Here is a 13682-nt window from a genome sequence, read left to right on the forward strand (position 1 = left end):
GCTGGCTAGTTTTATGTCAACTTGTCACGAGCTGTCATCCGGTAGGAGGGAACCTCGAACGAGAAAATGCCTCTTGAATATCTGATTATAGGCAAGCCTGTCGTGCATTTTCTTAATTAATGGTTGATGGGAGAGGGTCTAGCCTATTGTGTGTGGAGATATTTCTGGGCTGGTGGTCCCAAATACTATAAGAAGGGAGGCTTTACTCTCTATGAGGTTCCTTCCCTGTCAAGTTCTTATTTTGTCTTCCCTCAGTGGACTGTGATCCAGGATATATAAGCCAAATAAACTCTCTCTTCCCCAAGTTGCTATTGATCATGGTGTTTCATCACAGCAGTAATAACCCTAGCTATGACATGGATGCAGGGGTGAGTATCTGTGACCAAGAGAACAGAGGACATCTGGGGATGCAGATGAGAGTACTTATGGACATAAGGGACAGTATCCCTAGACATGACAGAGCATCCATATGCTATAGGAGAGTGTCTGGACACAGGAGACCATGTCCATCAGACATTACACAGCACAGTTGAGACAGAGTTCCAGGATAAGAAAGAGATGTGTTTATAGATCTGAGCAAAATTTGAACTGTAAGAACACTTTAAAAAGTCCTAATGACAAGCTGTAGCTGTTTAGGGATACAGATGAAGGAGAATCCACTGGGCAGTAGTGAGATCCTGCCACGGGCTGCTTTTTCACTGTGACTGAGTGAGGCAAGCCTTGACCCTCTAAGCTCTGCTGCCTTTGAACTGAGAGGAATAGACCCTAGGTAGGTGGATCAACTTCAAAAATTAAATTAAAAAAATTCCTGCATATCTGTCTGTGCATCACTTATGTGTCTGGTGCTCGTGGAAGCCAGAAGAGGCCATTGGACCCCCTGGAACTGGAGATAACAGATGTTTGTGAGCTACTGCTGCTCTCTGGGTACTGGGAATAGAACCTGGGTCCTCTGGAAGAGCAGCCAGTGCTCTTAACTGAGAGAGCCTTCTCTCCAGCCTCCTGGATCAACACGTAGATTAGAACACATGAAGTAGCTCATAAAAAAATCACATGAAGTAGCTGGAAGGGACCTTTTGCTGCTGCTGTGAGTGTGCTGGGATAGGGAGCAGGTCAGCATAAGAAACAATTTCTGTTGCTGAAGTGCATGCGCTGTGGTTAACTGGTCACCTCCCCTCCTATTCCTGAAACAGTTTTGAGATGTTATTCTTACCTGTAAAGAACTGCGGAACTTTAGCAGTTAGGAAATTACATGTCATTCTTCCTTGGGGTTGGGCCTTTTCGGGAGGAAGAGGAACCTGTCTCAGTAGCTGGAGCTTCAGGAAGAAAAGTGGTGTGATGAGGTTCTGGGCAGATGCTCTCTGGCGTCTGCTTGTTTGCACTCTAAATGGCTGTCCGTAGATTCAGACAGACTGCACGGGTGCTTGTTTATATAACAGTTTTGAGGACGCTCCTAGAAGCCAGAGCCTGTAGTTGTCCCTGACTCTGTCTTAGTTAGGGTTTTTATTTTTGGGAAGAGGCACCATCACCACAGCAATTCTTATAAAGTAAAACATTTAACTGAGGTGGCAGCTTACAGTTTCAGAGGTTCAGTCCATTATTAGCATCACGATGGAGAGCATGACAGCATGCAGACAGACTGGTGCTGGCTGTGTCTTGACCAGAAGGCAGCAGAAAGTCAACTGATGGTCACACTGAGGGAAGCTTGAGCAAAAGAAACCTCAAAGCCTGCCCCAACCATGCCACATCTCCTAATACTGACTCCCTCTGGGGGTCATTTTCTTTCAAACCACTACATTCCATTCCCTGGACCCCAAAGGCTTGTAGCTACATCATAATGCAAAAAAAATAAAAAATAAAAAATGCATTCAGTCTAACTTCAAAAGTCCACATAGTCTCTAAGTCTCAAACTTGTTTTTGAAGTCCAAATTCTTTTCTGATAAAAATGGCAATCACTTAACTGTAATCCCTTGTAAGACAAATCTTCAGAGGTCTTATTAATAATAATAATAATAATAATAAAAACAGAGCAAGATATTTGGGTGAATGCTGAAAGATCAGAGAAGCAGAACAAGCCACAACAAACCTCACCTTGCCAACTCCTCAGCTGATCCTGTTTCCTCAAACTGGGAAGCCTCTGAGTCTTCACCCAAAAGTGTCTCCACTGAACTGCTGCTAAAAAGTCCCTAGTTCCTGGTCCTCACTCCTTATTTACCTTTCTGCTTCCTGCCATCACTTCCTTGGTTTAAAGGCGTGTGTCCTTCCCAAGGAAAGACATGAGATCTCAAGTGCTGGGATTAAAGGTGTGTGCCACCATGCCTGGCTCTGTTCTCAGTGTGGCCTTGAACTCACAAAGATCCAGACAAGCCTCCTGAGTGATAGGATTAAAGGTGCGTGCCACCACTGCCTGACCTATTCATCTAATTTAGTGGCTGGCTCTGTTCTCTGATCCCCAGATTAGTTTATTAGAGTGCACAGTATATTGAGGGACATAATATATTACCACAGTCCCTCTGTAAAAATCAAAATAAAAAAACATCACATACTTCCAACATATAATATGCAGGGAAGGGAGCATAGTGAGGAAATACTGGACCAAAACAAGAACAAAAAACAGCTGGGCTGACTCCAAACTCTACATCTCCATGTCTGATGTCAAAGCACTCTTCAGATCCCCAACACTGTTCAGCTTTGTTGACTGCAACACACTTGCTTCTCTTGGGCTGGTTCCACTCCCTGTTAGCAGCTCTCTTCAGCAGGTACCCCACAGCTCTGGCATCTCTAATATCTTGGGTTCTCCAGGGTGATCCAGGCTTCAACATCACAGCTTCACACAATGACCTCTCTACTAGGTCCCCATTCAGGGACACCCCTGACACATGGCTGGCCCCAGCTTCATTTCTTAGACGCAAAAGCAATTTCTATAACCCATTTTTTCTATTCTAAACTCTAAAGCCAGAACCAATGTAGCCAAAGCTGCCAAGTTCTGCTATTTGCTGGGCCTGGAACATGACCCTCTTGTTCAATTACTTCTTCACCAGCTTTCTGTTTTCTACCTTCACTGCCAGATTATGAGGGCCAATTATACCAAAACTACCATAGACTCTGGCTATTATGGGCTCAAGATACTTGGTGGGTTTGCCAATGTTCTGTTTTGTTTCCCATACCTTGTATTGATACCAAATAATTCCGTAACCCCAGTTTTGGGGCTGGAGTTATCTCCTTAGGGACCTTCAAACCTGAGGAATGAAAGCTGTGCTTTATTTTGAGCAGGGACCTCTCTGTGTGGCCTACATCGGTCTGAAACTCCTAGCCTTATGTGTGAAACTGTATTAAAGGGTCACAGCATTAAGAAGGTTGGGAACCACTGGTCTAGTATGGTTAGGGCTTTATTGTGAAGAGAAAAGGGAGGGCTGAGAGGGGCCAGTGAATGTTATATAATGGCCATTATTTCTGTTGCTTGCTATTGCTGTGTTGTGTTTATGGTTACACAATAGTTACCACTGGCTTGTATTAAAAAACCCTGCCTTTAGCTTGGGCTGTGAGTTTGTGGGTGGATCCCCAGAAAGAGCTCTAGGCTCAGCTCCTGGCCAATGCATGCTCAGGCACTCTCTGATGGGACAGAAAGGGAACCCAGAGACCTGAGTTTCTGATTGGCTCTTTGAGGATCATTTGATTTGCTTAGACTGTGCTTTAGATATACTCGAGAAACCAAGAAGTTTGATTACATATTAAAATCGCTTTCTTCTCTCTTTTCAAGGAATCGTTTGCTGAACACCTGGGCTATTCAAATGGGGTCATCAATGGGTAAACCCTCTTTTTTTCCTCTTTCAGGATGCATTGTTATTGGCCTTACCTACCCTCTTTCTGTAAGCTTCCAGCCTCCTTACCCCTCCTCGCTCTCCTTCAGAGGGGCAGAAGCTGCTAATCAAAATGATAGCAGCATTTCCTTGTACTTTGACGGCATCCATTTCAGCTTGCCCTAAGCAATTGTCTGTTCAACGGACATAGATCTCATTTAAGAGACGTACCAGTGCCTTCGAATTCTAAAAACGTTGTTTCAGTCCCTGACTCTGGTGACTGCTAAGCTAAAGTGTAACTCGGGCTTGAAGAGATTTTTTTTTTTTCCTACTAATTTCCTGTGAATGCTTAGCATTCATGTGCATGAAAAAAAGTGTCTCATCTGCTGTAAGTGGATGATCAGCTTTAGAGTCAGTTTATAGAGTATGATCTAAGTAGGACTTTTCGATAGCATGGGCACAGGACAGAACCTCCCCTTGCAGCAGAGAAACAATCAAAGCTTACTCTACACAGAATGTGTTGTATCTCATCCCAGGAGAGATGAATTATTAGGGCGTGTGTGTCCTTGTTGAATCTCAGGGGCAGGCAGGGGCAACAGAAACTGGATTCTACCAGGATTAGGCCACTTGGCCCTTCTCAGTCCATGCTTCAGTTGTCCACTCCTGCTTCTCCCAGCATGGCCAGAGGTACAGGGGAGCATGATGGCTATTGAAGGACAGGTCTCAGAGTAACTGATGGGTAGCAGGAAGGCACATGGGAAAAGGGATCCGTCGTTAGGAACAAAATGTACCATGGCATAAATTCTGCCGCCCAGTGATGTATTTTCAGCATTGTTGACTGCATGTACACAGGTGACCGCTTCGCATGGTTTCAACCCTGAAAGTGAATGTCAGTATTACACAGCACAGTTGATTCGAAAACAAAAGGTTTATCGCAGAGGAAGGGCCTACTTCAGCCTTCCTCCTTACCACAGCATCATCTCCCTGCTCCCGTCACGTTTTCCACTCCTTCAGTAGGCTAGGACCGTATCCCTCCCCAGTCCCCTCATACAGGTGCCCATGGCAACCCTGTGAAACAGGTTACTCAAGGTCATCCTCCTGTTTACAACGCATCAGTCATCGCCCATTGCATTGAAAACCAGAACAGTCCGAAAGGACTCCTCAGTAGCTGCTCCATTCCCACCTCCCAGATCTGTCCTCAGGCCCCACTATCCCACTTCACTTATGCTTAAGTTACAGTCCCCATTACTTGGTCCCAATTTGTGAGGTGTATCAGGCTCCTTCACTCTCCAGGGCCTGTGCTCATGGTTTTCCCTTTCCCTGCAAACACCTCTCTATGTGCATGCCCTCATTTCTCACTTAGATGTCTTTCCACTCATTATTTCAGGTTTTAGCTAAAGTGTTCTCTCTCCAGGGAAGTCACTGACCTCACGTACTCCAAGTCAGTGATTGGCAAGCTGTATCAGTAAAGAGACAGATAGGAAATACTTTCAGCTTCGTGGACCATAAAGTCTGCTGTGCCTGTTGACATGGCTAGTGTAGGATAGAATCAGACAGACAGAAATGCATGGGCATAGTTGTGCTTTGGTAAAACTTTATTTCTGAAAGGATCTGCTAGGGGTTAGCATACTCTGAGTCCTCATTGTCACCTGCTGCTTTTCTTTATAAAGCCCTGACCACAACGTGTAATCGTACATTTTATCATTGTATGCCCACCCATATCGTGTTGGTACCCAGTAGGTGCTCAATAAGTATTTGAGTAAATCAGGAGTGTCCTAAGGTAACTTGATGGCACACCATGAAGAATCTTAGAGATACAAAAGGGTGCCCTTTTCCTTCTGGCACATGCCACGTAGGTAGCATGCACATCGTACCCTTCATGGGTTTTGTAGGGATGGTGTTTTCCCCTCTAAATGCTCGCATGGCTTTGGAGCTAAAACCGTTCATTCATTCACCCTTCCATCCACAGTTCCTTATTGAATGTCTACTATGTGCAATGCTCGATCTGAAAAGCTAGGCACTTCTGGATCTCTCCAGAAGACAGCAGTCATACTGCCTTCTTGTTTTGCGTTTTTGGGTTCAGGGCTGAGCTGTACCGGGCCTCGGGAAAGTTTGAGCTGCTTGATCGGATTCTGCCCAAATTGAGAGCGACTAACCACCGCGTGCTGCTCTTCTGTCAGATGACGTCTCTCATGACCATCATGGAGGATTACTTTGCTTTTCGGAACTTCCTTTATCTGCGCCTTGATGGTAAGTGCGGGAGACATCAGACTCAAGCCACACGCCCGAAAACGAGGGGACTCTGGGTCCTAAGCTCCAATCTCAGCCATAAAGGAGGGATAATACTGAAGAGTGGGCCTGCTAGATGCAGAGTTTATGTCTTCTGATGCCCTTCACGTCACTGACATGATTTGCCCAGCTGTTTATCACACACACACACACACACACACACACACACACACTGGTATACACTCTATGTCTCCTTTATTCAAAAACAGTGTAATGGTTTATTTACAAGTTTGCCATTGAGGCCTCTAGAGGTCTCTAAGTAGGACATAGGTACAAGCCACATTGTTATGAGATGAAACTTCATTGCTTCCTGGATTTTGCAAATTGTCCTAGGTAGGGTTTCCATTGCTGTGATAAATCACCATGCCCAAAAGCAAGTTGGAGAGGAAAGGGTTTATTTCATCTTATAACTCCCAGGTCACACGTGGAGGAACACTTCTCACTGGCTTGCTCAGTTTGCTTTCCTATACAGTTTACTCAGGTTGGCGCTGCCCACGGTGCACTGGGCCCTCTCACATAGCTCATTAATCAAGGAAACACCTCACAGGCCAATCTGGAGGGGGCATTTTCTCAATGGAGATTCCTCTTCCCAAATACCTCTAGCTTGTGTCAAGTTGACACAAACTACCAAGCACACAAACTATTTAAAGAAGTTGCCTAAATTTAAGGACAAAATTTGACTGGGCCTGGTAGTGCACACCTTTAGTCCCAGCATTCAGGAGACAAAGACTGGTGGACCTCTGTGAGTTCAAGGCCTGCCTGTTCTACATAGTGATTACTAGACCAGCCAGGCCTACATAGTGAAACCCTGTCTCCAAAAGAAGAAGGGAAAAAAAAAATGAATGAAATCCAACCATCACATTAATAAGCAAATATGAATAGAAGAAAATATACATTTAGGGATATTCCCTAAATTACATGGCTAAATTGGATACTGACCGTAGTATCTCAGAGATTAAAGAAATGGCAATGTCAAAGTCCAGCAATGGATAATGTGGTCAAGAAGTGGTGGTATGTAGGGGTCAGAGCAGGCTTATGTGCAGCATGCATGTGATCTGAGTGCAGACAGCCCAGCCTTTCTAATAACCATTTTTACCTGATGCAATGCAACGTTATTGTTAAGTGAGTGGGAAATTAAAATGTATATTCCATTAAAAGGTTTTGGGCTATTTTCAGTCTGATGTCCATCCCACCACACCCCATACATGGTTAATTAGAAACAAACCAAGCATACTTGGCAAATGTTTTCTCACTTGAGTTTTTCGGTTGATCTTCTGTATGGCCTACCTCTTGGGGTCTTATTAAGCTAATGAACGCTTTTTATTCTCATTTAAAGTTAGTTGTGCCATCACACACTTGATTATTTAAAGACCCTTTACCCTTTGTTTTCAAAGTTGACTGGTTAAGTCAATATGAACGTGTGTCCCTAGATAATCTTCTCATCCAGTCTCTCTCTGTTGTCAAATCTGAGTAGTTTATTTTTTCTCTTGGAGTGGAGCCCTCTCTCCCACTGTGGGTGCCTGCTATAATTGCTCAGATGTCCCCCTGGGTTGTAGGGTGCTAGCCACTCTGTGGTGTCTGCCTCACACTGTTGCTATTTCCTGTCACTTTGGGGACTATACCCTGGGAAGATTTGAATCTACAAAACGAGTGAAGGGCTAGAAAGAAGGCTCAGCAATTATGAGCACTTGCTGGGTTGAGTTCCCAGCACCCATACAGCAGCTGACAACCATCTGTAACTTTAGTGCCAGGGACTCCAGTGCCCTCTTCTGGCCATCATGGGTACTGCACACATGTGATATACATGCACACAGGCAAAGTGCACAATACAACATTTAACAGTGACAGATACATCTTTTTAAAAAAAAGTGGCAAAAAGTGATTTACAGTCTCTCTTGTGTTTGCCTGCTTCTTCAGCTAATGTAAGGCTACATGCAGGATAAAAGGGAAAATACTTTATGAGTATTGCTCATTTTCTCAATAGGTAAGTATCTTTTGTGTCAGTCAGCACAGTCTCCATTTGGAAGACCCAAACACAAAGCTGAGCTGTGAAACCGGGTTCTAGCTTGGATTATCTAGTTTCAACAATGCTTGGTTTGAGCATCCCAGGGAAATAACTCCACCTTTGAAATACAGTTAGCTTGGCCAGCAGCGGCATTTTAACAGGGATTCTGAACTTGGCCGCACGCAGCTGAGTCCTGGGGAAACAGGACAACTAGGCAGTTCTTTCAGGAGACATGAAGTTGTGTAAAAGTGTTGCATGGGGACCATGATGCCTGGACAGGCTTCCTCCACTCCAAACCCCAGCCATTCATTTTAGAAGTGGAAAGCGGTGTACACATGGCTATGTTACTACTTACCTTTCCAGCTGCTCCCCATACCACCCTGTCATCCAGGTCATAAAACATCTTCAGGTTTTCATTACTAAATTTGACATCTCAACTTGAGCTTCAGGAGGAAAAAAAAATCTCTTGCTAAAAGCTAAGCAAATATTTTCCTACAAAGTTTGTGATTTTACCAACAGACTTACACTATACTATTCTTTTATTGTCATGGGAAATGATTTTTTTTTTTGTTTGTTTCCTTTGTGAGTGCAAATGGTGAAGTTTCATCCACAAGATGAAATTTCTTAAGACAGCCAAAACTCAGTGAAAAATTAGCAGTCAACGACAGTCTGGCAATGTGTTCCATGTGTTCCTTCTGGCAAATTCTTTAGTTTTCAATACAGTTGCCCCTTGCTGTTAATTGTGTTCCTGTGATGGGTTGCGTCCTACACCAGAGTCTGGAACACGTGAAGTAGATGTTGGTGCTGAGCACTTTAAACCCCCTGCACCTTCGTCGAGGATTGCCTGCCCTTGGATGAACTCTTCCAGGGCAGTTTGAGATTCCCCTAACAATACTGAAGAGCCAGACTCCCCTTCAATACTCAAGAGGTGAAACGTCAGGCAATTCTAGACCTTCTCCTAGAACATGCTGGATAGCTATACCTGGAAAGTGATTGACTATTTCTTGTTTATTTTTGTAATATGTCAAGTCTCCAGCTGTTTTTTACAGTTTAAGCACTCAGAAGATACACGCTTGATCTGTTTGCCTGAGGTCTCTGGTGGAGAGCCCGAGGACTCCTTTGACTAACGAATTCTGACACTGTTATTTTTCCGTGCTCTGTTTTACGCTTGAGGTTACTGCATCCTAGGTGGGCATATTCCCAGTTGGTTCTATTCATATCTTAAGACTTAATCTTTACCAGATCATTTTTCAGTGATTAAAACTGTTGAAGGTTGTAACCTCAGAGTGTCCAAGTGCCAGCTTCTGTGCCTGGCTGCTAACGAACCAAGGCCATTATTTCTCCTTTCCTCATTTGAGAAGTATTTCTGTCTGTCTGTTTGTTTGTTTGTCTTTTCTTTTAATTCACAAACATGTGAGTGAGTAAACTAATGCTCCACTGGCGTTACCTTCATACAAGTGTGTTAAGACACAAAACATGCCTGGGATAAGCTTAAAATGTTATAATCTTCTCCAACTGAACCCTGTGTAGGAGATCAAGTATAGGGTTAGGGTGTTCTATAGGACTTGTTGCAGCTTGGTGCTAGAGTACTTACCGACCATGTGCACGGCTGTGGGTTCAATCCTCTCTATCCCTAACTAAAGGGTAGGTGTGGTGTTCACATAGAATTCTCCCTTTATGGAGGGGTAAAAGCTCTACTTGAGATCTTCAGTTTCTCTAAAGTCCTATGTGTTAAATGTTTGCTCCCTGGAATGTCCGTACTGGGAGATGGTTGACCCTGTAAGAGGTGGGGCCTAGTGGGAAGTCTCTGAGTCCCTGGGGACATGCCTTTCAAGAAGATTATGGGCCCCAACCCTTCCCTTAGGCTTTTTGGGTCCTAGTCATAAGGTAGCCAGGCTTACTGTGGACCCACTTCTGCCATGATGCTGTTTTGTGAAGGGCATGTAGCAAGCTCTCCAGTTAATAATAGACAGGGTCTCTACGACTGTGAGGCAGAAGTCAAACGTTTTCTTTCTGTAGAGAAGACTGTAACTACAAAGGCAGTGTAGAGAGGGTCTCCTGCAAAACAAAACATGTCTTCCGTTTGTTAGCATCATGGACAAATGGTTTGCTCTAATTTCAGCAAGCCAGTTCTGGGAAAAAGGAAAAAAAAAAAAAAAAAGGTTTGCATATTTCAGACCCCACTCAATAAACCATCCCTCCCTCAAGTCTAGATTCCTACATTTCCCCCTGGAAGGATTTGAGCAGTTCACCAAACAAAAAAATCTAATTTAGAAAGTAAGACTTGTCTACAGAACATTGCTTTGTTATGAGAGCCTCCAGACCATGGCTCCTAATCCCTGCTTGCTGTATTTGGGGGATCGCTTCTCTCCCCTCCTGAGGATGCTCATTATTTTTACTAAATGTGAAAAACAGATCCCCGTGTTTGGGAACTTGACCCTAGTAAGTAACTTGATTCCTCTGGCTGGAGTCAGCTAAGTGTTTTAATCCTCTGAAATAAATTGTGGTATATTTTCATCTTAAAAACAGAACCACACATCGGAATAACATTTGTACAGCAGCCAGCCAGGGAGTATCATGTAACATGCTTAGATTTTCCCCATCAGCCTGTTCAGAATCCAGCATCACCACTTCCCTAGCGAAGTACATTCAGGTGGAATCCTGGTGAAGTTTTGTGCTGGCCTTTCCACGGTGCATTTTATGAAGAGTCTGGATAAATATGTTCCAGAGGGCTAGATTGGGACACAAGTGTGCCCACAAGTGAGTGCCCACAGTCTGGATTGGTGATCTTTGCTGAGTCTGTACTCTTCAAAATTCTTTATCATGACCACCCTGGTATCTAACAGCCAGCTCTGTTGACTGATAATAATGTAGCATCGTCTTTTAACACAAAGAGCAGTGAGTCAGTCTCAGAAACACGTAGGTTCACCTTTAGAAAGTGTGGTTTTGGGTCTTCAGAATGGAAGTAGTCCCTTCACATGGATGATTTTACCATCCTGTCCTTAGTATCAACATGAATGCTAAGGCAGTGGAGAGCAGATATCATTCTGTTTTAATTTTCTTGGGGGAAATAAGTCCTCGATCTAATACCGCTCAGGAAAGCTTCTTTAACCCATTATAATCACTGTTTTCAAGCATGTGTGTATAAATGTACGTGGGTGGCTTTTAAATTATTGGTTATTTTTAAGTCCAGAAATAAGTTCAGGAAATGTTTTCATTGCATCTTAGAATAAGAATGTTCTAGAATTTGTGAAGTTGCAAAGGTATCTGATCAGAAACAGGTAAACACGCTCCTCCTTTTCTATCTTTTTTTTTTTTTTTTCCTAATTGCAAAATGCTTTAAGTTCCTTCTAAAACTACAAAAATCCCCAACCATTACCTCACCAGTGCTTGAGAGGACTGGGGGTGTGTTTCTCAAGGAAGCAGGCATTTTTGTCTAGTTCTCCGCCTTTTCCGGACGGGAGTTAATTGGCAAATTTATTTTTCTTATCCCCTTAGGCACCACAAAGTCTGAAGATCGCGCTGCTTTGCTGAAGAAATTCAATGAACCTGGGTCCCAGTATTTCATTTTCTTGCTGAGCACACGAGCTGGGGGCCTGGGCTTAAATCTTCAGGCTGCGGACACAGTGGTCATCTTTGACAGCGACTGGAATCCTCATCAGGTGCGCATATCTCCTTGGGCGCGCAGGCTTCCCTCTGGAGAGGAAGGGAAAGATTATCAGTTTCATCACTCACATTTATAGGACAGAGCACATTTCTAAATGACCGGGCAATTTCTCCAAAGGAGAAATAGCCCAACCAATTATTATGGCTGTTTTCTTATCTCCCTTGGAGCACAGCTATTTCTGTTATACCCAAGCCTGTGAAGAGCCCAAGAGTGGGCTGGAAAACTCGCTTTCTTCTGTCTTAATCCCATCTCTTGGGATTGCCATTGAGCAAATTGCATCTGGTGAAGGATAAATCAAAAACGTTCCCCGGGCTGGGGGTGGAGGAGCTCAGTGGTGGACTGTGAGCTTAGTTTTCATGAGACTCTGCAGTTGACCTCCAGGGCCAGAAATAGTAAAAACAGACTGAGGAACACAAGAGCTAGCACCCACTGAGCACTCCCTCCGAACTGGCCTCCTGGTATGCCTTGCCTCGCTCAGTTCCACAATCACCCTGAAAGGACATCAGTGTTACTCTTGACGGTTTTGCCATTAAGGAGACTGAGTCCCAGGCGAGTCAAATAACTTCTTCCTGAACAGTTAGTATAGGATAGTTAACCTTCTATATTTTGTATGTCATTTAAAATCACACACACACACACACACACACACACACACACACACACACAATATCCTATGGAGAGTATTTGTTATGTTAACTTTTTTTTCTAGGCAACATTAGATGTATTCTTTAAGAAGGATATTTTGGTGGTCCCAGAATAAATGTCAGCTAGATCTTTTATGCCACAGGTTTCCTAGCAAACCCTAGGACACAGGGCATCTGCCTGTAAGATGCATAGTGTAGCCACCCCTGGATTCCAGCTGCTAAAAGTGGGGACCGCACTTCTTACATATGAACGTGAACTGTGTCCATCTCACCCAGGCCCCTCAGCAGTTGGCCACCCTCAGCTGTGACCTGTGATCTCCTGGTAATTGGGAAGGTTGAGTGGTGGGGACTTCCAGGAAGTGCTGCTGGCCAGGAGTGAAGCGCACATTGGAATTGAAAGGCAGTTCTTAAAGAGTAGCTGCTGCCCCTCCCCCAGGTATCTAGTTCAGTGAGCCTGGGAACCTCTGTGTTGAACATTGATCCCAGTCATTCTCTGTGGGATGAGAAGATTGAGCTAAGGGTGGGAGCCACCAGCAGAGCGTGCTTGCTTCGAGTTCAGAAACACCTTTTTTTTTTCCTCAGTGTTTTTGAGACAGGGTTCCTCTGTGTAGTTTTGGTGACTGTCCTGGATCTCGCTCTGTAGACCAGGCTGGCCCGGAACTCAGAGATCTGCCTGGCTCTGCCTCCCGAGTGTTGGGATTAAAGTGTGCACCACCACCGCCCAGGCCAGAAACACTTTTTCTTTTCTTTTTTTTTTTTTGAGCTGAGGATCCAACCCAGGGCCTTGTGCTTGCTAGGCGAGTGCTCTACCACCCTGATTGTATTCTACAGCTCAGCGGGATTCCTATTAGGGTGACAGATCTGTGGATTTCTTCCTACCTGGAAACAAAGAGAGAATGCATGCATTCAGAATTACCAACAAAGTCCTACAGTTACCAGACTCTCTTCAAACTGTTGATGAGAAACACGGCTTTGGATTTCCATTATTAACTGGAAGTTCCGTGGCTGTATAACAAACCAGTCGACCATAGAGTCTCCAGACAGGCCCTCTTCTTACCGGGGCTCTAGAGTTCAGACATCATGTCTTAGTCAGTGTTCTATTACTGCGAGGAGACACCAGGACCACAGCGACTCTTACAAAGGAAAACATTTCACGGGGTCTGGCTTACAGTTCAGAGGTTTAGTTCACTATCGTCATGGCGGGAAGCATGGCAGCACACAAGTAGACATGGTCCTGGAGAGGTAGCTGATGGTTCTACATCCAGATCTGAAGGCAGCAG

General features: G+C 44.3%; 1 protein-coding gene across 6 annotated transcripts in view; it reads left to right on the plus strand.

The window, feature by feature from the left end:
• The window catches only part of Smarca2 (SWI/SNF related, matrix associated, actin dependent regulator of chromatin, subfamily a, member 2), a 172162-nt gene that overhangs the window by 89466 nt on the left and 69014 nt on the right, over positions 1-13682 (plus strand). For all 6 annotated transcript variants that reach the window (XM_036208296.1, XM_036208325.1, XM_036208318.1 and 3 more), the window contains exons 22-24: positions 3758-3804; positions 5881-6047; positions 11590-11753. In XM_036208296.1, coding sequence (XP_036064189.1) covers positions 3758-3804; positions 5881-6047; positions 11590-11753 — 378 coding nt within the window. The remainder of the gene's footprint in view (positions 1-3757; positions 3805-5880; positions 6048-11589; positions 11754-13682) is intronic.

Source organism: Onychomys torridus, chromosome 1 (assembly GCF_903995425.1).
Source record: "Onychomys torridus chromosome 1, mOncTor1.1, whole genome shotgun sequence".
Lineage (NCBI taxonomy): Eukaryota > Metazoa > Chordata > Mammalia > Rodentia > Cricetidae > Onychomys > Onychomys torridus.